The sequence below is a fragment of the Perissodus microlepis genome, chromosome 6 (genome assembly GCF_051167445.1).
Source record: "Perissodus microlepis isolate ML-2025 ecotype Zambia chromosome 6, ASM5116744v1, whole genome shotgun sequence".
NCBI classification, from domain to species: domain Eukaryota; kingdom Metazoa; phylum Chordata; class Actinopteri; order Cichliformes; family Cichlidae; genus Perissodus; species Perissodus microlepis.
The window spans coordinates 18,489,632-18,516,092 of record NC_140466.1 but is presented as its reverse complement, the minus strand read 5'-3'; the positions used below and the strand labels follow the sequence as shown (position 1 = coordinate 18,516,092).

At 38.5% G+C, this 26,461-nt stretch overlaps 1 protein-coding gene across 2 annotated transcripts in view; it reads right to left on the bottom strand.

Annotated features, from left to right (window-relative positions):
- Positions 1-26,461, bottom strand: part of LOC146385497 (uncharacterized) — a 76,128-nt gene that overhangs the window by 26,707 nt on the left and 22,960 nt on the right. The window contains exons 3-39 of one of the 2 annotated variants that reach the window (XM_084931266.1): positions 25,506-25,604; positions 23,922-24,020; positions 23,727-23,825; positions 23,407-23,592; positions 23,140-23,163; positions 22,665-22,673; positions 22,050-22,148; positions 21,728-21,826; positions 21,494-21,592; positions 21,174-21,371; positions 20,574-20,672; positions 20,347-20,445; positions 20,068-20,166; positions 19,658-19,855; positions 19,469-19,567; positions 19,134-19,232; positions 18,828-19,025; positions 18,488-18,586; positions 18,054-18,152; positions 17,796-17,894; positions 17,598-17,696; positions 17,405-17,477; positions 16,893-17,019; positions 16,654-16,729; positions 16,457-16,560; positions 15,263-15,298; positions 14,553-14,777; positions 14,287-14,385; positions 13,641-13,795; positions 13,208-13,419; positions 12,911-13,109; positions 12,411-12,507; positions 12,059-12,287; positions 11,655-11,780; positions 11,421-11,543; positions 11,287-11,319; positions 11,168-11,189 (exon numbers count right to left, since the gene is read on the bottom strand). In XM_084931266.1, the coding sequence (XP_084787392.1) occupies positions 11,168-11,189; positions 11,287-11,319; positions 11,421-11,543; positions 11,655-11,780; positions 12,059-12,287; positions 12,411-12,507; positions 12,911-13,109; positions 13,208-13,419; positions 13,641-13,795; positions 14,287-14,385; positions 14,553-14,777; positions 15,263-15,298; positions 16,457-16,560; positions 16,654-16,729; positions 16,893-17,019; positions 17,405-17,477; positions 17,598-17,696; positions 17,796-17,894; positions 18,054-18,152; positions 18,488-18,586; positions 18,828-19,025; positions 19,134-19,232; positions 19,469-19,567; positions 19,658-19,855; positions 20,068-20,166; positions 20,347-20,445; positions 20,574-20,672; positions 21,174-21,371; positions 21,494-21,592; positions 21,728-21,826; positions 22,050-22,148; positions 22,665-22,673; positions 23,140-23,163; positions 23,407-23,592; positions 23,727-23,825; positions 23,922-24,020; positions 25,506-25,604 (4,234 nt within the window). Of the gene's footprint in view, positions 1-388; positions 9,608-11,167; positions 11,190-11,286; positions 11,320-11,420; positions 11,544-11,654; positions 11,781-12,058; positions 12,288-12,410; positions 12,508-12,910; positions 13,110-13,207; positions 13,420-13,640; positions 13,796-14,286; positions 14,386-14,552; positions 14,778-15,262; positions 15,299-16,456; positions 16,561-16,653; positions 16,730-16,892; positions 17,020-17,404; positions 17,478-17,597; positions 17,697-17,795; positions 17,895-18,053; positions 18,153-18,487; positions 18,587-18,827; positions 19,026-19,133; positions 19,233-19,468; positions 19,568-19,657; positions 19,856-20,067; positions 20,167-20,346; positions 20,446-20,573; positions 20,673-21,173; positions 21,372-21,493; positions 21,593-21,727; positions 21,827-22,049; positions 22,149-22,664; positions 22,674-23,139; positions 23,164-23,406; positions 23,593-23,726; positions 23,826-23,921; positions 24,021-25,505; positions 25,605-26,461 lie in introns of both variants that reach the window. The other variant, XM_084931265.1, reaches the window with a different exon arrangement.

Here is a 26,461-nt window from a genome sequence, read left to right as displayed (position 1 = left end):
CCTTATTTTGATAATAGTAAAGCTGGATTATTAGTACAGACAATACTCTCATATAATAATCATTCATTCATCTATAATCAATAAGTCTTCATTAAAACTACTTAGACTATTTCTTTAGCCAACATGGCCATTCAATCTTGAGACTGCATATTCACAAACACAGATGGGAAAGTAACTTACATGCACAACACAAAAATATACACATAGGGGCACACATACTCACATACAAAATACACTAAACTGTGCAAGGTGGGACCAGACAAGTCACAACATATGAAAGCAATGCAAAATGAGTAATGTTGATATTGTTTTTAGGAGGAGGGAAAAGGCTCTTGCAGCTGAGAGGAAGAGATAAGAATGTAAAAACCCACTTTGAGTCTGGCCATACCTGCCGTACATTCTGAAGTTTGGTCATCGATGACTCTCTGCATCTGAGTTTCCACTGTTTCATTCCAGGCAGGCCTGGATTCAAATACATCCACTGTCTCACAAGACAAATGCTCTGTTGGCTCTACTCTACTGCCATCAGAACCTGAACTATGCGAAGCAGGAATGTCATATGTGAAGATAACAGAATCTGGGCTCTTGTGACTAGCGCTACTTATATCATCGGTATCCAAAGAAGGCCTAACAGATGTTTCTATAGTCATGGACAGTTGGCTGTCTTTCCTTGGAGAAGAGCATGTCGAGATCATATGAGGTAAAGCTTTTTCTTGCGTCATTACAGTAAGTTTGGAAGGGGAAAGGTCAGTTGTATTAGTGGGTTGACTACCATCAGAATAACTCCTGCTGTCTTTTACAGAGGATTTATTTATGTCACTAGCCTCAGATCTAGTCCTACGGGCTAAGGTGGAACTTTTTTCTTCTCCATGAACTTGAGATATCTGTGTGTCTTTCTTGGCTTTTTTATAATGACCATCTCCCTTAACTGCCGTGGCTGGTTTTGTCAAAGGTGTGGGTGAGTCCTGATTATATGCTGGCATGCTAGGCTGACCAGATGAAAAGGCCATCTCTATGACTGAGCACTGGTCTTCTTCCTCCTCAACGTCATCATCATCATCATCATCATCTGAGAAATCATGGCTCTGGTCTGAGTAGAATGAATGAGCGACTGTGGATATGTCTGATTGAAGATCAGCTATGGTAGAGTCTAGATAGCTTAGACCGAGACTTTCAAGGCTTTTATTGTCTAAAGCAGAGCTAGAGCTGGCACATTCAACTTTAGTAAGTGGCTTCTCAAGTTGTGATTTTCCACTTGTAGCTACGATGACAGTTTCAGAATTGGGACTAGATGCTTTGTCACTGGTACCCTGAGTCAAATATGAATTTGGGGTTTCTTGATGGGTTACATCTGAGACATAATCATTCATCTGTAAAGTTAAAGACTTTGATTGAGAGTGTTCAGTCTCTTCTGGGACAACTTCATCAACTGGATGTTTCCCAATATGAAAAAATGCATATGCTTCCCTTTCTTCATCAAGGCTTCTTGTCATGTCAATAGCTCCACCTCTGGTCATTTCAAATAGCTTTCCCTCTTGAAACTGAAATGGATCAGGGGTTTTTTCATCACCTGGTGTTTTATCTGGTGTTTTTCTGTCCTCTGAAATGCAAAGACCCTCACACTCTACAACAAATTCTCCTTCTTTAGTACACACCGTAGTCTGAGGTTGGCTGACTGAAGCTGAACCGATTGTAAATGGTGATCCAACTTCTTTGTCATCATTTAAATGATGTTCATCTGAGCCAGAAAAAGGAATGTCAGTGACTGCACCTCCAATAGTGTCTTTATCTTTGTGTGGCACAGAGTACTCACATTCTTGATCAGGTTCATCTGGAGTTGCAGTTAAACACAGTGAACTGTCAACTGAGTGAGTACTTTTAGGATCTGACTGAGTTTCTTCCTTCTTATTAAAAGTAATATTCAGTGCCTCCTTTTGTCTGTGAATGCTTTCTGTCACACATTTCTCTGTTATTTTCTCTATTGCATCTTGTGGGACAGACTGTGAAACCGGGCCAGATTTAAGATCAACCTCACCATTTTCATGACCATTCGTTTCTAATAGTACAATAGCATCAAAAGATTTTTCTATCCGCAGTTTAGACTCCTGTTCCATCTCCTCAAATGTTTTGATCTTTGCAGCCATTTTAAACATCTCCTCTTCTGGTGTTAACTGTTTATTGGTGCCATCAACCGCCCTTTCTTCTGTGTCAAAACAGCCTTGCCTTACAAACATGTGAAGACTGTCACCATGAGCTACTCTCTTTGTGGATTCAGAATATTTGTCTTCTTTATTTTCACTGTGTATTTCAGTTGTCTCAAGATTGTTATCATGCTCAACATGCTCACATTCATCTGAGTAAATATTTTTCTCATAAGCAAAACATGCTCTGAGCTGGGAAGCATAATCTTCATATACAGCAGTCTTTGCTGGGATCTTAACGTCTGCATTGTTTGACTGAGTAGGACTTCCCTCAAGAGAGTCTGGACAAGGAGATTCTTTGGTAGGGCTTGGTTCAATTGAATCAGGGGATTTCTGTGACGATTTATCCTCCACAAGAGGGCTAGCTTCTAGTGAATCTCGATGACATGACTCATTAGCTGGGTCATCAAATACAACAGTGTTTAGATTTTCTAAATCAGCCGGTCGCTGTAGTGTGTTAAAACCACTTGGTACTTGAAAAAGAACAGAATCAGAGACAGCAACACTAACATCTTCATGGTCACTTTTATAGTCATGTGCATCCACCATCCATTCCGTTTTAATTTCCTCAGATGAAAAACTCTTCAGGCCTTCATCTTCTTTAGAACATGTGTGCCAACCACTTTCCAAAGGTTTTTTAGTGATATCCAGGCTGTCAAAAATTGTATCTCCTGGTGACATCATTTTATGTTCATGAGATAAGGCATGAGTTTCTTGTTTGAAGTCCTTTATTGCTATAACTTGCTTGTAGCTCTCATGGACTAGTTCCTCTTCTGGTTCAGATTGCACTACTGCTGACTTTTCCTGAAGATGCTGATCTAAGTCATGACTAAGAACTGATAGCATGCCAGACATATTTTTCCCAGTTGTAGATGGCTGGTGGTGCGCCTTTCTCTCTATGCAAATTTCTTGGAATGGAGTTTCTACCACTGAACTTAGTATTTCTCTGCCTACCATTACATCAGTCTGCAGCTCTTCGATTTCTTCTTCTGATATTTTGACCTGTAAATCATTACTTTTTATGGTAGTTTGTTCACATCTCTCATGGACTACATCCTCTTCTGGTTCAGATTGCACTACCACAGACTTTTCCTCAAGATGTTGATCTAAGTCACTGCTAAGAAGTGACAACATGCCAGACATATTTTTTTCAGATGTAGATTGCTGGTGGTGTGCCTTTGTCTCTATGTAAACTTCTTGGAATGGAGTTTCCAACACTGATTCTCTGTCTCCAATTACATCTGTCTGAAGCTCTTTGTTTGCCTCTTCTGCTATTTTGACCTGTAAATCATTATTTTTCACAGTAGTTTGTTCACATCTCTCATGGACTACATCCACTTCTGGTTCAGATTGCACTACCACAGACTTTTCCTCAAGATGTTGATCTAAGTCACTGCTAAGAAGTGACAACATGCCAGACATATTTTTTTCAGATGTAGATTGCTGGTGGTGTGCCTTTGTCTCTATGCAAACTTCTTGGAATGAAGTTTCCAAAGCTGATTCTCTGTTTCCAATTACATCTGTCTGAAGCTCTTCCTTTGACTCTCCCTCTATTTTGCCCCCCAAATCATCACGTGTCAATATGACTTGTTGAAACCTCTCATGGACTAGCTCTTCCTGTGGCTGGGATTGTATTGTCACTGACTTTTCGTTGAGATGCTGAACTAGGTCACTGCTAAGAAGTGATACCATACCTGACATATTCTTCTCAGTAGTAGACTTTGGTTGTTCTAAATTTCTCTCAATGCATGTTTCTTGAAATTGAGTCTCAGATATAGAACATGGTGTTAGTTCTTTTACTTCAGCCACATCAATCTGTGTCTGGTCATGCATCTGTGCACCTATCTCATCCTCCATATCAGCACTCGAAGACTGATGTATTTTGGTTTGAATAACTTGCTGAAAATTCTCCTGAACAACAACCTCCTCTGTATGCTCACTTTTCACTGGCTTGTCCTTGAGGTACTGATCCAAGTCACTGTTCAGCAGGGATAGCATGCCTGACATCTCCTTTGGTTCTGTAGATGGATCGTATGACTGTTGATATTGTACCTTTTTTTCAAGGCAAACTTCCTGGAATGGAGTCTCACTTGCCAAAGTTGGCATGATTTCTTTCTCTCTAATTACATCAGTGTGCAGGTTTTCATTTGCCTCACCGTCTATTTTGTCCTGTAAATCATTACTTGACAATATAATTTGTTCACATCTCTTGTGGACTAGATGTTCTTCTGGTTCAGATTGCATTGCCACAGACTTTTCCTGAAGATGTTGATCTAAGTCATGACTAAGAAGTGATAGCATGCCAGACATATTTTTCTCAGATACAGATGGCTGGTGCTGTGCCTTTCTCTCTATGTAAATTTCTTGGAATGAAGTTTCCACCAGTTTACTTGGTGTTAGTTCTCTGCCTCCACTTACATCTGTCTGAAGGTCTTCACTTGGTTCTCCCCTTATCATGTCTATTGAAATATCACTTGTCAATATGACTTGTTGGAACCTCTCATTGACTAGCTCTTCCTGTGGCTGGGATTGTATTGTCACTGACTTTTCGTTGAGATGTTGAACTAGGTCACTGCTAAGAAGTGATACCATACCTGACATATTCTTCTCAGTTGTAAACTGTTGTTGGTTTAAGTTTCTCTGAATGCAAGTTTCTTGAAATGGAGTCTCTGATATAGAACATGGTGTTAGTTCTTTTACTTCAGCCACATTAATCGGTGTCTGTTCATCTGTCTGTGCATTCATCTCATCCTCCATATCAGCACTAGAAGACTGATGTATTTTGGTGTGAATAACTTGTTCAAAGTTTTCCTGAACAACAACCTCCTCTGCATGCTCACTTTTCACTGGCTTGTCCTTAAGGTACTGATCCAGGTCGCTGTTCAGCAGGGATAGCATCCCTGCCATCTCTTTTGGGTTTGCGGATTGCTCATATGATTGTTGATGTGCCCTTTTGTCAATGCAAACCTCCTGGAATGGAGTCTCAGTTACTGAAGTTGGCATGAGCTCTTTCTCTCTAATTTCATCAGACTGTGGGTCTTCAGTTGGCTCTTCCCCTATTTTGACCTGTAAATCATTACTTTTTATTATAATTTGTTCCCATCTCTCACAGACTAGATCTCCTCCTGGTTCAGACTGCATTGCCATTGGCTTTTCCTTCAGGTGTTGATCTAAGTCATGACTCAGAAGTGACAACATGCCAGACATATTTTTCTCAGACGTAGATTGCTGGTGGTGTGCCTTTCTCTCTGTGCAAACCTCCTGGAATGGAGTGTCACTTACCAAAGTTGCTGTGAATTTTTCCTTTCTAATTACATCAGTCAGCAGCTCTTCATTTGTTTCTTCCCCTATTTTGACCTGTAAATCATTGCTTTTCACTATAGTTTGTTCACATCTCTCATGGACTACATCCTCTTCTGGTTCAGATTGCACTACCACAGACTTTTCTTTAAGATGTTGATCTAAGTCACTGCTAAGAAGTGACAACATGCCAGACATATTTTTCTCAGATGTAGATGGCTGGTGGTGTGCCTTTGTCTCTATGCAAACTTCTTGGAATGGAGTTTCCAACACTGAACTTGGTATTTCTCTGTCTCCAATTACATCTGTCTGAAGCTCTTCATTTGGCTCTCCCTTTATTTTGCCCTCCGAATCATCACGTGTCAATATGACTTGTTGGAACCTCTCATGGACTAGCTCTTCTTGTGGTTGGGATTGTATTGCCACTGGCTTTTCTTTGAGATGTTGAACTAGGTCACTGCTAAGAAGTGATATCAGGCCTGACATATTCTTCTCACTTGCAGATTCTTGTTGTTTTAAGTTTCTCTCAGTGCAATTTTCTTGAAATGGAGTCTCGCTCACAGGAGTTGGTGTGAGTCCTTTCTCTGTAATTACATTAGTCTGCAGGACTTCATTTTCCTCACCACCTAGTTTGTCCTGTAAATCATTACTTGACAATACAGTTTCTTCATAACTTTCATGGACTAGATCTTCTTCTGGTTCAGATTGTACTGCCATTGGCCTTTCCTGAAGATGTTGATTTAAGTCATTATTGAGAAGTGACAACAGGCCAGACATATTTTTCTCAGATGTAGATTGCTTTTCTGTTGAAGACTGTTGTAGGCTTAAGCTTTTCTGAATGCAAGTTTCTTGAAATGGAGTCTCTGATATAGAACATGGTGTTAGTTCTTTTACTTTAGCCACATCAATCTGTGTCTCTTCATCATTAATATCATCCTTCATATCAGCACTAGAAGACTGATGTATTTTGGTGTGAATAACTTGTTCAAAGTTTTCCTGAACAACAACCTCCTCTGCATGCTCACTTTTCACTGGCTTGTCCCTGAGGTACTGATCCAGGTCACTGTTCAGCAGGGATAGCATCCCTGCCATCTCTTTTGCTTTTGCAGATTGCTCATATGATTGCTGATGTACCGTTTTGTCAATGCAAACCTCCTGGAGTGAAGTCTCAGTTACTGAAGTTGGCATGAGTTCTTTCTCTCTAATTACATCAGCCTGACTAGATGTTTTTATCTCTACTTGGATTTGATCTTCCTCTGATGGTATAATGTACATTCCATCTTCTTTAGTAGAGTACGAATGGATTTCATTGCTCAGTCCTGACATGAGTCCTTCAGAACTGTCTCTCTCACCAGTGCTGGAGTGATATGTTGTAATAACACTAGTCTCTGAGGATTTATCAATGCCTTTATGTTTGTGACTCTCAAGATACTTGGGACTTATGTCTTCCTCAAAATAAGTATCAGAATCCTGAGCAAAGCTCTCCTCTTCAGGTGTCTCAAGTTGATGTCTGACATCTGAAGCTGTTTGCTTGAACTGCTGGTACTTTGGACATTCCTCCAGCTCAGCTTTTATGTCAGCACTAAAGTCCTCAGAAGGTCTGCGATCAGGGCTAATCTGTGAATCATCAGATATACTCTTTCTAATAGCCGGTTCTTCGAGTTGCATTATCCTTCTTGATAACTCTGAATCATCACTCCAAGAGCTAACCCTTCCGTCATCTAACTGAATTCCATAAGCATTTTTTACTGTTTCTCCAAAACAAGAAATATCTAACATTTGTTGTGAACTCTCAGGATTCTGTAGAGGGCCCGTTTGGGCCTCTAAATCCTTCACATCTCTCTGCGGTTGGAAAGTTGTGATATTCTGCATTTGGGTTTGCAATTTTGGCTCATTTCTGGGACTGTGTTCACTCCACTTAATGCCTGACTCTGACTCTAGTGCTCCAACTTTACTCTTCAAAGGGTCTTTCTGAGACTCAAATGTTTTCCTCAGCTCCTTCACAGACATGGCATCTTTATGTAACATCTTTGGCCCCTTATTAAGAGATAATTGATCACCCTGAAGTGTATCTACAAATATTAGTGACTGTCCATAAGGAATATCTGAAATTATCTGTGATTCCTTTTTGATTAAGGTTACTGGTTGATCAACCAATTCTGCCTGGTCATATTGCTTGGCATCACTCTGTTGATGTACATTTGTGAGGGTCTGACTTTGGATTTGAGTATTTATCTGTTTTGTAGGACTTTGTTCAGTACTCTGTATCTCTGCAGAATCTCCTGAATGGGATATTAATGTTGAAATAGAGGAAGCCACAGGTTTGTGTTCAAAAAGTTCCACTTTAGTTTTTGAGGGGTCTTTTACAGACTGGAATGTTTTCATCAGCTCCTTAACAGACACATTTTGCTTTTCTGAAAACTCTGGCACATCTTGCTGTGGGCTAACAGCATCATACTGAACTGTGTCAGCAAACGTAACTGTCTTTCTCAACAGGGAAATGTCTGAAATTAACTGTGGTTCCGTTTTGATTAAACTTTGTGATTGATCATCTGTGTCTGTCTTTATGATGCCGTGTACATCAGCGTCACTCTTTGAATGGAAAACCGTGGGTCTCTGAGATTGGCTTTGTGATTCTGGCTCCTGTGTAGGACTTTGTTCAGTTGTCTCTCTCTCTTCAGAATCATTAGAATCTAATATCAGTGTTGAATGAGGTCCCACTTTACTTTTTTGATCTTCTTGCCCAGTCTGGAATGTTTTTATCAGATGTTTCACAGAGAATCCCTCCTTCTCTGACAAGTTTGATACTTCTCGCAATGGGCTAACACTTTCATCATCTCGTTGAACAGTATCACTAAATGTAACCATCTTTTCAATATAAACACTGTCTGAAGTGAACTGTGATTCTTTACAGCTGATTAAGTTTGCTGGTTCATCCTTGATGTCTGTTTGATCACCTTTCTTGACACTACTCTGTTGATGGAAAATCGTGGGCCTTTGAGTTTGGATTTGTGATTTTGGCTCCTGTGTAGGTCTTTGTTCTATATCATGCACTGTTTCCGAACCTGGTGATTCAGAAATCAATGTGGAAATACAAGAAGACTGCAAGGATTGGTGTTCAAAAAGCCCAGATTTACTCTTTGACGGGTCCTCCCCAGTTTGGAAAGCTTTCATCAGGTCCTTCACTGACATAGTTTCCTCTAATCTTTCTGTCTGAGATCTAGGTGACTTAGGAACTCTGGGAAGTTCTGGCATAGCTTCCTCCATTTTCTTTGTGGTAATAGAAGATTTTCCATCGTATGTAAAGACTTTAGTATCTTTTTGCACTTCTTCCTCTTCAACTTTGTTCTGTAAAGCTTTTACCCTGTCCTTTATTGATCCTATAGGTGTCTCAACCACCAAAGGAGAAGCTGGTGGCTCGACAACTTGGGTGGATAAAAGGCTACTCTCTTTAAGAATAGTATCACCATCTAAAGACTCCTCAGAGCTCATCCTTTCCAACTCTCCCTCAGAACTGCTACATCCAGAACGCGATCTGTCTCTAAGTTTTTTCCGAATAGGTTTCTTGATATCTGGGGGGTGTTTTTTGTTTGCATGCTTTTCAATGACCTGTTCAAATCCATCTTGGACAAGATCTTCTTGAGAACCACATGTCCTAGCAGATTTCTGGCCAAGGCATTTTTCTGTCTGTGTGGTAGGGGGGGAGAACAATGTGATGTCTCTAACATCTGTGTAAGATCTACTTAAACTTTGTTTCTCAATGTCAATGTTCTTTATGACTGGCTCTTCAAGGGTATTGGCCCCATAGAGTGAAAATTTATCTTTGATATCATCAATTTGTTGTCCTCTCAGTTTACTAACATTCGTCCGATCGTTAATTTCACCAGCCTTTTCTACTCTGTCTTTGAACTGTTCTACAGTGGCCACAGATTCTCTTTCTTCCGATTTATTAGTTTCAGCTCTTTCTTCATAGATATCTGGAGTAAAGATAGCAGACATTCTGACATCTTGTGTGTCTGACAGGAGATCTGGGCTCGCAAGGGTTGCAGGGTCAAGAGGTTGATTAGTTCTTAAGGAGAATGTCTCCGTCGATTCAGATTCATCGTCTTCAGTGAAAAATATTTTAGAACCAAAAAGGGTACAGAACATAAGGGACAAATGAAGTGGGGGAGAGAGACATCAGAAAATTGTCACCAAGATAATGCCATCAAAAATCCATCTTCAGTTCACAGAGTTAGAAGATGACAAGGCAGAGAATAAGGAAGTCTCAAAAAGAAGACCAAAGAAGACAAAGTAGTCCCCAGACACTTGAAGAGCGGTAGAGCAGCAACAGCATAAGCAAAGCCAAGAGGTGTAACAAAATGAATAAAATGTAAATAAGTACCATAATAATATAAATTGTTTGACTATGCATTAAAAATGAATTGCAAGATATACCAAAAACAAGATGAAACAGATAAACCTACATATGAAACAAAGGTACAAGAAGGACTGAAAACAGACAAACAAAACTTCTCAAGATTGTTGCTATTATAGTCATGTTTGCCAACAAATAAACATTTTTTTAAATAATAAACTTTGAATTAAAAAATTATTAGGTATTTGAGTGAAAATATGAGGTAAGCAAAGTAACAGAATCACTGTTACTTGACTGTTTTAGTCTCTTTTCAATACTTACTAACTGTAAGCAACAGAATATATAGAATTGTTAGTTAGTATAAAATACTGTTATATTTAGCATTTACACTCTATTTGATGTGTTCACTATTATTAAATATTATAGCTTACAAGTTGTTACTGCTAGAATCCTATAGTTTTGTGACATGATAGCATATATAGAAAATAAAAATAGTGAGGTAAAACAGTGTAAACCAAATTTAAAATTTGTGTGAATGAGTGAATGAAAGTAACTTAGTAAAAAAAAAAATTAATTTAAAGAAATAAAACAACAAAGGAGAAAGCAGTGGCTAAAGAAAATCATAGAACATGAATTATGTAATAATAAATTGGCTAGTAATCAAGCACAAACAACATGATATTGTTTGTTTTTCTGTGAATAACAATTTTTACACGTGACTGGTACAACTGCTGAGGTTTAACATGAGAAAATATTATGTCAAAAAAAATACTTGTTACATAATAAATGTTATTATCATAAAACATAATTATCTGTAAGTTAAGATTAACGTCAAGTACAAATATCTAGAGAATCAAACAATTTTGAGAAGATATATATAAAAAATACTATTTTGACCTTTGTATGAAATTAATAAAAACAAATATAGCGGAAAATTGAAATGATAGGAAAGTCAGTGGAGTTTGGAGTGAGGAGAACATAAAGTATAGCAGCCATAGCATATCCTCCAGTTACAAACATGTAACTGCATACAATGTTAGTAGTAGTAATTAGTAGTTAGTATATATAACAGGCAAATCTTTTGACTTAATACTTCAAAATATTTATGACCAGCAATCTCAAGTTAATCTTGTGATGCATAAATGCATAACTATCATATAATATACAGGCCCATTACTATTGAAAATAGTTTTTACAATGTCTCAATGCATGAATTTCTATCATGCATTTTAGATACTTGGTCTATTGTGACAATATATATAAGAAAACTAACTTCTAATAGAGCACAAATACTAAAATAACAACTTACATTTCTTGTCACTCTTCTCACTCTGAAAAAAAAAAAGAAGTCAAATCACAGTAAGCTGCAACCTAATTATACCATCTAGGTTTTTTGCTATAGACTGAAATCAAACAAACTTTATTTACCTCATCATCTCCATCTTGGTCTGAATCAGACTCCTAAATAAAAGAATAAAAATGAGGAGAAATCAGCAATGCGGCAGTTTCAAAGTTAAAGTTAAAATCACCTAGCATACATGATAAAATATTTAAAAGCTGACCTTTGAGTATGGTGGAAGGGTGATGTTTAGGTTGCAGATTGCATTGAGATTAAGACTACGGTACGTGCGTGGTTCCTTGGTAAAAGACAATCGACCACATGGCTCCTGTGCTGTGTCTCGAATCTGCTCATATTTGGGAAAAAAATACGTCTCTGACTTGCATATATTTAGATTTGTGAATTTCTGAGTAAAAAAGTAAACATTTTATATATTTTAATAGATTTAAAGTCATACTTTAATAAAGAGGGCCAGTCTGTTCTCTTTGAAGGCATAGAAACTGAACACATGGTGCTGCCCACTCTTGGTAAGAGGCACCAGGTTTCCAAAGCAGTCAGCAAATATAGGTTTCCCCTCTAGTACCTGTATCAGGATATGACAAATCTAAATGTTTCCATGGCTCAAAAGAAACAAAAATTCTTGGACAATATTATTCAATTTCTTTCCAGAAATGAACAAGAACCAATATTAATAAGAATCAGTCAGTAATAACCTGCGTCTGATTTAAAATCTTTAAATACCCACTTAACCATCATTAATTGACATCGACCTACTTTTCTCAATTACTGTCTAACCCTCGTTAGATAAACCTGTGCACACAATTTGATTTGCCTTATTTATTCCCCAGTATTACACTGCACCTCAACATCTCGGCTGCGGGCGACTTCAGTGAAGTTCTCTTGCTGTTCCAAGGTTTTGTCCATCTTGTCATCTGTCATGCAAAAACACCGTAGGCGAGCCTCAATGGGGTCAAGTGTCTTAGCAAAAATGACAAACTTAGCCATGTATGGGACACAGATGATTTCTCTGTAGACCTGAGTGCCAAAACCAACAGACTCCTGGATCTGTCTGCAGTCTATCAGCCAGAATCTACAAATGAACGACACTTTTAGGTAAGTATCAACAGGTAAAAATTTAAGCATAAACGTTTATAACCTTCAATCGTAAGACTGCAACTGTGCGTCGTCATTTACCAACAAATAAAGGATTTACCTTGCTGACACATTCGTGGTGAAGGAAACACATTGGTTAACAAAAGTGAGAGGCGTGGAGCCGGTGATGTCCTCCCATTGTGCAGGAGTGGTACCACCTGAAAGGTAAACCGATGATTTGTTACCCAACCTCTGAAAACAGTTCACTCAATATTTTTTAATCTTCAGACAGCATTTGTCTTTTCATTGGACTTAAGACAAGATACATCCACCACCACGAAGTTCTGATAAATTACGTCCATTAAATCAGGTCATTTCTTTTAATAGCACACAAAGAAAAATATCAAAGATTGACTAAAGAGCTTTATATTAAGATTTTAAACATAGAAATCTTAATAAAATAATGAAAAAAACAGCAATTGCACAAGCAACAAATACAACATGAACAATAAATTAGGATGTTCACGGGAGCATTTCAATATGTCATCCAATGAGATGTGCCTGAAAACCATCCAAGATGTTTTCTTTCTAAAACAAAGGGTTTTATTTATAGATACTTACCTGTAATACTACAAAGCAAACGTAAAGTCGGGGTCTCCCCACTGAATGTGGTGTCACTATTGGAGGTCTTGGGAATTGGGATTGTCATTGTGATGGGTTTGTGGAACTTTCTTCTCCTTGGCTCCAATGTGACAATTGGGCTGAACGTTGCTTTATTACCAAGAATCTTTCTCACCATGTCAACATCAATAGGCTGAGCCTGGGGCAAGATATGTGGTAATATGTATTCATATTTTTTTTTTCTTCATAGCCATAATTTGGATATTCAGTTGGTATACAATCAAAGAATGTACACACCTGAAGCCCAACTCTAATCTTCTTAGTAAGGGCTCCTTCAGGGAATACAGCCTGGACCTGGGGCACGAGAGTACTACTGAGGACCCCACCCTCTGGACCAATCAAATGACTGTCCTGCTTTATCCTTGACACAACAGCAAAATACTGTGGGAAGTCTCTGGTGATGATGCGACATATTCTTTTCTTTTCAAGTTCCTCAGGGGAATCAAGTTCTGTGAAAGAAAGCATAAAGTCAGTGCTTTGTTTTTTCCCTTTATTATTTACGTACTGTGCTTCACATTATTATACTAGCATTTTAAAATCTATGAGACAACTCTCTCCTGCTCTAGTGTTGCTCGTTTTATGGCATTCATGTATTGTTTTACATAAAATGCTTTCAGATATCAACCTATCGATCACGGTTATACATCACAGGCCACTTCAGATCCCTTACTTTCATCCATGCCATTAAGTATCTGGTTCAGTTCCTCTTCAGTGAAGTCACAGTGGTGTTCCTTCCAGCTCTCTCCTGTTTCACTCCTTAAGATCACTAACTCCCGCTCTGTGCCCCGCAGAGCAGCAAAATGGGGGATCTCTACAATCACAGGCCTAAAAGGTGTGACAAGGTAAAAGCAAATACAAATGGGACTAATGCTAATTAATGCTTTTCAGCGCTAACTCCAGAGAAAAATCAATGATAGCATAGTGTTTAGGTTGACATGTGAATGAATTTACGAAGAAAGAAAACAATAAAAACTCAGTTAAAATTAATTTCAAAACACAAAGTACGAACATAAAAACAAATAAACATCTATTTCACATCAGGACCAGAATCCAACTAGAAACATGATTGGGGAGATAGGTGCTTGTGGGAAGCATGAAGAAAACTCAACAGGTTAAGATAACAGGTCAGGTGGTAAAGCTGTGCTTCTCTTCAAAGAAAGAAAAGAAGCACCACAAAAATAAATTGTAATAATTAATATATATATCATGAAAAACTAAAAAAAAAAAAATATCAAATTTTAGGACAAGGGAAAAACACGGGTGGGCGTGTAACTAGGATTTGAGGGTGGTTGGGTATCACCCTCACATGGTCCTACCCGAGGAACTTGGTTCCTGGAGGACCCAGCTGCAGGATGCGACTGACCAAGCTCTCACCCTCATTCAGAGGGGGTGGAGCTGTAGGTAGGTGGAGCTTACTGATCCATACGCAGCACAGAGGGGGAGTGAAGAAGAAAGTATGAACACACCACACAACTACTGAAACACACTTATACCAGATAGTACAAAGCCACCAGCAAGTACACAAACTGTTAGTAGATGCACGCAGACACACACAAACACACGCACACTCAACCAAACTTACCCCAAGAACTGGGCTCCAGTGGGTCCCACTTCTATAATGCGACCAGCCAGCCCTTCACCCTCTACCATAGGTGGCATAGAGGCCAGACGATGCCTCTTCACCAGCCTGCAAGTCACCCGTGTCGGGGCAGAGCACTTTCTTGGTGGGACAATAATTCGCAAACCATTGTGACGGCAACCACGCATAGCTCCACCTCTGGCATCTACCATAAAGCTGACCAGGAAGCTAAAGAAAAGGCACCAGAAATGGATGAATTGGTTTCAACAAATTCAAACAAATAAAGATGCAAAATGTCCATGCTGACAAGGCAACTGAATCAACTAAAGGTAATAGAAAAGGCTATTTTTGTAACCTGAGAAGAGACATTAATAATAAATAGGTCTCAATAAATATCACTTTATCCTGGAGAAACACTTTTTGGTTTTATTCTGCTTTAATTTTTTAACTTGCAAGATTCTGGTCAGGACACAGGTTGTATTATGAACCGATATAATTAAATTGTATTAAAAACAGGGCAAAGCCAGCTAGAGCTGCACTAAGGATAAAAAAAAAAAATTGGTTATTTCAGGTTATTTCAGGTAATGTAAGGGCATTCATTATGAAATAAAGCAGAGAAACAGGATGGAAATGAGAAAATCATTCAAAAGTGACAAAGAAAAAGAAGTAAAGGCACAAAGGAGATAAGAAAATAGACAAAATAAAGACTTCACCTGCTGTTGTCATGGTCTAGGCATGGTGAGGAACGGCTAGAAGCGGAATACAAAAACAACACACACACACACACACACACACACAGAGTCACAAACACAGAGAAGATAAGAGAATGCACATCGAAGCAACAACAAAATAAACAAAAGAGAAAGAGAGAAAAAAGAATGAGTAAAAGTGAGAAAACCTGACCAGACAGATAATTACACAGCAGCAAAAATAAAAGGAGTAGAAAAGACACATGAGAAAGTATGAAAAATACACCAAAAGTACACCAGAAAAAAATAAGGGCATGTAAAAGATGGAATATCTATTTCAGAATATAATGACAACCCTTGAAGTAGTGCATTAGCCAGCACAAGCAGCAGAACAGTCAGTAATTTGTTGCAGGAGGTATATAAGCTGAAGGACAGCTGCAAACAGGAGAAAGATTTACTGAAATGAAGGCTTGCAAAGCACCGAGATGCCATTTTGTGTCTTAAACTTTGGTGACTTTATCAGCAAGTAAACTAAAATAGAACCAGAAAATACACAACAATGGCAGAATAATGCTTTGAGTATAAGTAAATCATTAAAAAAAAATCAATATCAGCTGATCCTTTGACATGCTGCTGCACATACTGTACACAAAGCAAAATGCAAATGAGAAGATCCAGTTAGAAATGCCCACATAGCCTGTTTATCCAAGATGTACACCTTTGTGTATAAAGATGGAGTCTTTAGTCTGAATTCTAATGTCCAAGCTCACTCTGAAATTAAAATGCTACAAGTGTAAAAAAAAAATCGATTTTACTTTGAAGTCAATGTGCCTTTAGAGGGCACTGCTACCATAAACAGGTTGGTAGAATTTCCAAAGATGGGCTTAATGTATTTATTTCTATAAGAGACGCCATGCAAAATGAAACTGTACCTGAGTGTAGTGACAATAAAGACAATTCTGCTTTTGATTGTGGATAATTTACTAAAGAAATTTGGATAAAGTGTGCACCCTAAGCTGATTTAATGCAAGTCCACAAACAGTTTATGGCATCTTGTGGATTTTACAAATTGTGGATTTAAAAAAAACCCTCAGTATTTCCAGACATAATGGGAATGTGTATGTTAAGTTTGCACCTGGGTTAAGTCCCAACATTTGGATTTTCTCTGAAAGAAAGGAGTGTGAGTTTTTCTCTGTGTGTGTTTGTGTGTGTTTATACCCAGAATGTAGCAGACTGGAGGACAGCACAACATTATCAAGATGTTCAGCACCCCAGCTCAGACGGAATGAGTCCTTTTCATGCTCTCTAGACAGTGTTGACACCTAAAGAACAACAAGCATCAGCAGGCTGGTTGGACTCACCTCGAGTGTCTAAAGATACTTTATTGAAGGTTAGACCACGGATACTACGCTTACCTGGTGACTTGTAAGCAGATCTTCAATGAGAACTTCTCTTTGATGGAAACTTTGGTGAATGGGAGTGTGTTGGGGCCTGATGAAAAACCAAGGTGAATCTTCTCAGACCTTTTCTGTATATATCTGCATTACTTAGGTATTCCTTATGATGATGAACTTGGCTAACAGCAGATCAGGAAGGTTTGCTGTGAGCAAATTTAGATGTTTGTCAAATACAATATGTGTGTGCTGTTTCTGACCTGTCCAAGTTGTGGCTCATGTAATTGAAGCCATCTAGATAATGTCCTGGCAGAGAGTCATCTCCCAGCTCACGGAGGTCCTCTGCTCTTAGATACTCTCCCCCATCACCTGTCATTGTGTCCTCACCTGGAAAACAGATACAACAAAAATGCCAAACCTTGTTATGAACAATGAAAAAATTAATAACACTCTCTCTCTCTCATGTATATATATATATGTAATATATGTTGCATTGACTATGCAAGTAATATGGGGATCGAAAAGATGAGCTCCACAGACATCTCAGATAATGGCTCTTCTTCAACCCTTCGAGCACTTTTTCAGATCCAAAACTACATCACCTACAATACACTTTTTTACAACTTTTGAACAATGAGGTATAATTTTTTAATGAAGCTCAGTCATGACTTATTGTGTCTCATGACTGGAGTAATTTTTTCCTATAAAAAAATTAGCTTGATATCGATGAGCAGCACACTAAATTCTTGTTTTCTACATTTAAGTAACTTACCCTCTTCATCAGACACATCGAGAATCTCAGTCATGGTCTCTGGAACATTCAGTTTGTGTTTCTCTGTAACCGTCTAATGTAACACCATTCAGAGTCATGGAAAATAGACAACCAAAACAGAGAAAGGTTATAGTTTAAGTTAAAAAAAATTTCCTGGCTCCATTTCCAGAGGCTAAAGCAATCATGAGCTTACAGTTGTGGTTGTGATGACCTCCTCAGTGACGACTTTCAGTGTGTCTACCACAGAAATGTAACCCAAACGTTTCGCAATTGACAGAGCGGTATTTCCATTCTAACAGAGAGAAGGATATACGATAGCGTACCAGCAGAACTTTTTCCACAACATATTTCACATGTTAAAAGTAAATGCTTGGGCTCTATTGTGTCTTACCACTGTAGTAGTATTGGGCTTGGCCCCATGTTGTAATAAAACATTAATTATGTGTGTATTCCCTTGTTGTGCCGCTTGATGAAGTGGCGTGTAACCATTCTGCAGGACAAAAGTTTAAAAAGAAGACAACAAAATTTTGTTAAGTCACAGTAGAAACTAAAACGAAAGGGATGCTATATTTGAGTTTTGTTTCACGCTGTGTCTGTAGTTTAAGTTAAATAGAGCTTGCATGCTTCAAATTTAAGATTTAAATATAACCTTGGTTTTGGAGTTGACGCTGGCTCCTTGTTGTAACAGGAAGTTAACCATCTTGGCATTTCCATAATGACAGGCGACAATCAGAGGGGTATATCCAAGCTGTAGCGAGGGGGGAGAGGGTGAGAGATGAAAACTGATCTTCTGTAAGCAAGCACTAAACTCAATCTTAATACTTCCTGAATATATGACGTATATGAAGACTTTGTTATGTTTTTAAAAAGCCTCTGGATGGCAGGTATTTACATGCACGTCCATATGATACACTTAAATATTAACATGTAAACATAAAGCGAATAAACAGAAAGTAAGCAAGACATACTGTCATTCACACAGGAAAATTCTTGTAGATTAGCATACTGTTAGGTTTTCATTACTAGTAACAATTTTCTTTTGTGTATACTTGTTAAATTTGTCATGCACATGCATGTCTGTACTTTGGTTTGCTGGTCCAAGTTGGCATCATGTTTGGCTAGTACTTCTGTTACAGTGACTTTGTCCTCTTGGGCAGCAAGATGCAGAGGAGTTAGTCCACTCTGTAAAACACAAAGCAATGTCACATTACCATCCTTCACACTTTTTTATTTTATTACTTTTCTTAACATAGTAATAAATTGCTTCATGGAACAAATTCGACAAAACTGTTTTTTATAGAGCACTCAGCTTAAGAACTAAAGAGTTTTATACAGCTGTATGTAGAGTGCATGTGTTTCTTGTTTCCACTTCAAATTATTTTAATAAATAAAAAGTGTCATAAAGATTGTGCTTCTGTGTGACCTTTGTCGCTGTGTTCACATGGGCTCCTTTTCCCAGCAGGAGGCTGGCCATCTCTGCATGTCCTTCCTGAGCTGCCAGATGCAGAGGGCTGACTCCCTGTTTCGTTAAAGCATTGGTCTCTGCTCCATACTGCAGTAGCGCTAAAGCAATGTTTGTCTGGTTCTTTTTGGCTGCAATGTGGAGAGGAGTGTAGCCATTCTAAAACAGAGGAAACAAAGAAGATATACACTGTGATAGAAATACAGTACATGCAAACAAGTGTGAGCTTCTCATGGACCTTTATTTTTCTTTAAAACTCAGCCTAACCTTTGCAGTAGCATGAGGCGATGCACCTTTATCCAGGAGCAGCAGCGCCACCTCTTGGTTGTCATAATGAGCTGCCACATGTAGTGGAGTTAAGCCATTCTGTGAAAAGAAGCATTTGATTTAATGAAACTTTTTGCAAGCCTTTGTGATATTTTTGTGTGTGTGTTTTTGTGTGTTTTTTTTTGTTTCAAGTCAGTTTTATTCCATAATTTGTGTTTCAGAGAAAACAATCAGATGCTCAAAGATTAAGTGTAATGTGTCTCTCTTTGAAATTAAGACAATTACCCTCAGTGCTGGGTTTTGTTTCAGAACCTGCTTCTACAACTTCAGCTCACCTTGCCAGCATCATCAGTAAGAGCTCTGCGCTGAAGGAGAAGTTTTGCTATGTCGAGGCTTCCATATTTTGCTGCTACATGTAATGGAGTGAATCCTTTCTGTAGATGTAAAAGGGATTAATTAAAATTCCACTGATTTAACTTATCACATGTTATTTATCTGTCTACATGCATTCATCCTCTGTTCACCTTGGTGGCCATTGAGTGTGAAGCTCCAGCCTCCAGGAGCACAGCAGCTGTCTCCACCTGCCCCTCTCTGGCTGAAATGTGGAGAGGAGTGTAGCCATTTGTGGTGGCAGCATCCGGGTAGGCCATGTGCTGTAATAGTAGCTGGACAATGTCTGTTTTTCCCAGACGGGATGCAATGTGCAGGGGAGTCTGGTCCTCCTGTAGTTGAGGGAAAAAGAGGTAGTACATGTTATAGAAGAAAAGGATAAACGGAAATGATGCAGTCATTTAAAAGCAGTAAAATTAGAATGAACGGTGATGTTGTAGGCAGAGCTGGGACAGGTGACATCAGGCATTCAAACCAGTGCTTGAAATATAAAAATTTACTGTAAACAGAAGGAAAGAGTGATTCATGTTTACAGCTGACTCACCCTGGCCATGGCATCCACCAACGCTCCATTTCTCAGCAAACAGCGAACCACTTCCATCTGTCCTGCTCGTGCTGCCATATGGAGAGCTGTCTCACCGCGCTGATAAGCAAAGGCAGAAGATTTATAAGCTTTAAGACGCTGTGCTAAACCCCAAAGGTACACCAGAACGGGGTACATTTTTTCATGTGTTTGCACTGAAACAAATGAAATGTGTGTTTACTTTGTGATGTGTATTTCCGACTGCTGATCGCTGACCTGATAAAAGAAATTACTACTTACGATGTTACGAACATCAGGAGAAGCTCCATTCTGCAGTAGAAGTAAAACGATGTTGAGGTGACCCATGAAAGCAGCTACGTGGATGGGAGTCAGACCAGACTGCAATAATGAAAACAGAGACATGCAGTAACAACAAGCAGAAGCATTAAATGCAAATTTAGAACAATGTTAGCAACAAAGTATACTGTGCTAATCCATGAAATCCTGACACACCAAAACAATCTCACCTCAGTAATTGCCTGTATGGAGGCACCGTATTTGACCAGCAGCTCCATCACCTTCACTCTGTTTTTCTTACAAGCAATGTGGAGAGGAGTAAAACCATTCTGGCAGAGACAATAAGAGAAAAAATAGCAGTAAAAAGGTAGCATTGGAGTATTTAAATTTTATAACCTTATTTTATATTTCAGGAGTTATTAAACTTTTTGGGTCAACTGACCCCTGATAATCTGATTAACCCTATGCTTACTACTGATGGACTCGTATATTTCATTAAAACTAACTGTATTCTGACCATTTCCAAACCAAAGAGGCATTTAATTTGAAGGTGAAAAGTCAGAATATACGTGTTCCCAGTCAGAATTTTTTAACTGTATCTGCCCCTCAAGTCAGATTTCCAACTCAGACCATCAATGCTGACTTCACAATCCAAGTTGGCAGTTTGAAATTCCTCAGGAACATTTTATATGAAAGAATATGGAAATTGCAAGATATTCACGATCCATAGTGTCACTCTTTTTATCTTAATATGTGCATCAGTAAATATCATGATAATTTCTGTTAATACCAGTTTTGGTGCTTCTCTTATTGTTTCTTTGAACCCTTACCAGTGCTCTTGCATTGGGATTGGCCTTCTTGTCCAGGAGGAGCTTAGTTACTCTGTAGTGGCCACAGTGAGCTGCGACGTGCAGCGCGGTAAGGTAGTCGAGTGTGACATCATCAACAGGCGCCTTGTGTTGCAGCAGTAGTTTTACACACTCTATGTGGTCTCCCTGGGCTGACATGTGCAGTGGAGACAGTCCATTCTATATGGAGGCAAAAAATTTAAAGAATAGTAGCCAAGATGAAAACCAAAGGCATATAAAAAGGAACAATAGTACTCATATTGTATAAATTATAAATGATATACTAGTGCAAATATGCTAACCTTGGTTCTAGCTAGGATGGGGGCTCCTCTTTCCAGCAAAAGCTCAACTGCAGGATCATGTCCACTCCTGGCTGCACAGTGCAGGGGCGTCAAACCATCCTTCGGAACAATCACATATGCACAAGCAAACGCACACATTAATCCAGTTTAAAGATTTTGAGAAAGAGGACCTGGAAAGTTGTTGATTCCACTTATTTATTGTTCACTATGGTTTTAATAAAAGCTGAGTCTTACTCTTGTTTTAGCATCTATCTGAGAACCTCGGTCCAATAACAGGGCCACCATGTTGGTGTTGCCCCTCTTAGAGGCAACATGTAGAGGTGTTATTCCATTCTGACAAGGCAGATACAGAAAGGTACATCAAAAACTACAGCATGTAAAAGTCTTAGCAAAGTAGTTTAGCTACAAACATACAGAAAGAAATGTAACGTTTAATGGGCTAGAGGTAAATGTATTAATAAAGGCTTATTAGAAGTGAACACTACGATGGTAAATAACATGCCCTTCTGTAATGATCAAAGTCAAAAACAGCCACACAGTAGGAATTTGGCTGTACCCTGGCTGTGAAGTCAACAGCAGCTCCTCTGTTCAGCAACAGGGTGGAGACATTCACGTTACCATAGTGAGCCGCAATGTGCAGAGGGGTGAAACCACTCTGATAGGAAAGGAGAGAATAGAGAGGGACAGAGTGAAAGGAAAAGAGGTTAGAGAGTGCAGAACAGCTCATCATGAAAAGGAGAAAAGTAAAATGAAAGTGAACAAAAGAAAGTAAGAAAGAAAGACTTTTCATTGTTAGATACAGGAATAGACTCTACTGAAGCAGACTCTGCTGAAGTAGTAATATGATGAAAGAGCGTGCTGAAAGAAAAACATTGTGTAAGAAGGAGCATAAAAATGAGCAAATCCCAAAATAGCACATTCAATAGATAATACATGCAAAACTGCTCAAGTTCAGCCATGCTTACTAAAAAAAACTACGGGTGAATCAACTTGGTTTTTTGGATACATAAATATATTGCAATAAAGGACAAAACATAACTCATAAGCACCAAGCAACACTATGGACGCTCGCAAGTATGTGTTTCTACTTGGGTGGACAAATGAACATTTATATATTAGCTATATATATAAATTTTCATAGTACACAATTGCAGGTCGGTTCACTCCTTACCTTCCCATTCTGATAGACATGGTGCAATTTAATTAAGAAACAAAGTTTACTTAAAGATCAGAGATCAAAGTGTTTCAGAGAAGTAAATCAACATGCACAAGGACACACATGCGCTGAGTTACGCGTAGAAAGATAGGAGTAAAAGAAAAAGCTGATTTTACTTTCAGGTTATCAGTTCAGTATAAAATTCGTAAACATAATACATTTCAATGACCTATCAATTAAAAATAACAACAAAAATCTATAAAATAAATGATCAGTAATTAACTGACATTCTCTGGGGATTATCAATACAACACATTGTGTTTTACTGTCAGCCATGCAGTGTCTAGTACAGCAAACTCTGGCATGCAGGGTATCCCTATGTCACAAAAGTCCTCAATAAGTAAGGACAAGATCAAAACAAAAGAGCTGAAAAAAATGGTCTGAAGTGACAAAATTCAGAATCAAAGGAGGAGGTGATAAGTCTGTATACCTCTGTGGTTCTATTGACCATCATCTGGTTAAGATGCATAGAGAGAGAAAAGGGGAATAGGGTGAAGGGCTGTTAGGGGAAACACTCCGTATTTTTTTTTAATTTAAAACACTGAGTATGTTTATAAGTTTGCACAGTTTGAAAATAAAAAATAAGGACCTGTACAATACAGCATTTTCAGAGAGGCCTGGTCTGTCCGGTTTATTATTGTTCCCTAAGGAACCCACAAACAATAAAATGTAACTTGTCCCTGTTGCCCTCCCTCACCTTAGACTGGACATCAGCGTTGTGGTCATTCTGAAGCAGCAGTGCAGCAGACTTTGTGTCGTCTTTGCGGGCAGCAATGTGCAGGGCTGGAAGGCGTACCTTACCCTTAGTGTCATGCTCCAACAACAAGGAGACAACTGAGTTGTGCCCCTGCTGAAGAGCAATAGCAAGTGGAGTAAAGCCATCCTGGAGGAGCACAGGGGAAAAAAAGTTAAATGGTTACACGCTTCATAGAAAAAATAAAAGAAAATAGACAAGATATTACATATTGTTTTTACCTTCAATAACTGCATATATAACAATATGAAAGAAAAACATACTTCTGTTGCAATGCTTTGATTTCCTTCATTTTCCAAGAGGTATCGCACGACCTCCAAGTGATTCTCCTGAGCCGCCATGTAGAGTGGCGTGAAGCCATTCTGAAGAGATATACAGGCAAAAACAAAACCACATCATATACTTGTTGCTTGTGTTGCATGCTGATGCATTTTGTAAAAGTTCTTGTTAATTCTCACCTGTGACTGAGAATTGACATCTGCTCCTCTTGACACCAACAATTTGACTACTTCTTTTTGTCCAGCCAAAGAGGCAATATGGAGGGCAGTGTTTCCTTTCTGCAAAGAGAAAACAGGGTTAAGATCACCAACCAAATATCTGTCCTATCTCTTACCTCCCTCATTAATTATATAAAGTCTGAACCCTGAAAATTCCAGAAAATTCAGATTTTTGAAAATGAATGTTTATTGAAATGTTTGACACATATAAAAAAATATACATGAGTTTTAATTTGTATTTATTTTTGTCATTTTTTCCCCTGTGACTTTTTGCGAGTCTCAAAAACTCACAAAACTCATATATCAAATATGATACACTTGGTGTTACAGGGCTAAAATCAAATTATGTAAACATTTCATTTCTGCTTTAATGTTTAGGATGTAAAAGTTGGGTTTAATTCCAAGAAACGTATTCAAGTCACTCGAAGGACACAAACAGCAGAGTGATAGATTCTGTGTCAGCTGTTCACTTCTGCTAGCTGTTGAGCCTGAGTCATGAGGCAGTCACAGACTCACATAACAAGCAGCTTGCCAAAAAGCGCACTACACATTCACTCTCGCCTTCTCTTACTCCTTCCGACTGAATGGTACAATATCTAAACTTAGCACAAAAAGTAAGGATTTCTTTGTTGTAACAATGCTTCTTGGCAATAAATCTTATACTGTTGGAAAGGGTTGAGCAGCAGAGTTGAGTATACAAAACATATTGGCCATATAATAATAATAATAATTTAACAGCAGAGGCCCCTGTAACATCTGGAAGAACCTTGCACAGCCACAACAGCCTTGCACCTCCTCCATTGCACCTCACACATTACTGTAGGTTGCCATTCAACAGCAGTCTAGGACAAAGCTGGTATATGCTATAGGAAATTGTTAGATTGTCAATAAATCTTGTTTCTTCAGATTTCAATTAGCCAATCCAATTAATGACACAAAGCATAAGTCATTAGTAGAAGAAGCTGTTTGGGATTGGCAGAGAGGTTTTCCATGGGCGCAACCCACACACTCAACTCTGCTGCTCAACCCACAAATGCATTTTCCTTACCAATGTGGCACCATTTAATGGAAAAAAATTAAACAGGGCTTCCAACATTTACTGCCAAGAAACATTGTTACAACAAACAAGTAATCAGCTAATCAAAAGTTTCCTGACTCGTTGTGCTAAGTTTATATATGGTACAATTATTAATACCTTATAAAACTGAATATCTGAAGAAACAAACAATCAAACTCTCATAATCATCTTAAATCACCCTCATATCCACCCCAATGGCTCCTTAATTCACTAAAGAAGGAATGATTTTTATGGTATTTTACAACTTATTTAATTCCTTTCCATCATCTCCTTCTTTCTCCTTTGGTTAAAATAATTTTCTTATCGTTTTTTTCTCTTTTAAAAATTTAGCTTTATCTTTAAAAAGTTATCTTTGCCAATGCAAGCCAAAGAAAAGCCATTAGATATATAGTGAGCAATTAAAGCAACAATTATATTAACTGAATTATATTAATTAAAGACCCCATAAAGCTAAATCATGTGTGTACCTTGGTGGAAGAGTCAACAGATGCTCCTCTCTGTAGCAGTTCCTCCACCAATTCCTTGTGCCCCTCCTTAGCCGCCAGGTGTAACGCATTGAGACCATTCTAAACAGAAAACAAGAGAAGATTTCAAGAAAACACATGTGAAGAAGAAATGAAACTGCGTGGTGCTCAGGGAATCATATTACAACACCCCTGTATCAAAGATAAGGCATACCAACATTACAGGACATAAAGCGATATCTACTGGAAATTGGCTCAATAACAATCTAATGCAATCATGTATACTCCTGCAAAAAAGGAAAACTACAGTACAAGTGTGAATTTTTGTAAAATTGGCAACAATAAAAAATCTTGATTAAGTTTATAGTCACTTATGAGGGTATAATCCAACTTGACATTGCATTATACTGTACATGATTTATAGCATTCATTTCATTCACAGTTGGAGAGATTGACATTTAAGAATTGAAACAGAAGAAAAACTATTTGGGTTAAAAAACTGGCTGATTTTTCACAGTTCAATTCGCTCATAACAAAGGCCTCACCTCAGATTTATCAACAGGAACTATAGCAGCACAAGAGGAGAGCAGACCTCAAATGTTGCACTCCAACAAGCCCTTACAACACGACTGATTTATCCCCACTCGAAAACTCACAGTACCTCTTCTGACGCTGACATTTACACACAGAAACAAACCCTAAACAAATCAAAAACCATTCACCTCGTCCTCCTTTTCTTCCATCCTGTGCTTTGGATCTTTGAAATGTTGCTCTTTTTTTATCTTTCAAAATGCCCGCTCCTTTGGGTATTCTGTGCCTTCACAAATCCTTTGCTCTGTTTTCTTTTGTCTTTTTGTCTTTGGTGATGGAACTCCAACCAGTCCTCCACCTCCTGCTTCCTCTATACTGGTTTAGAACCAGCTTTCTAGGTTTATGTGCTCTGTCCTCTTCCTGCAGGC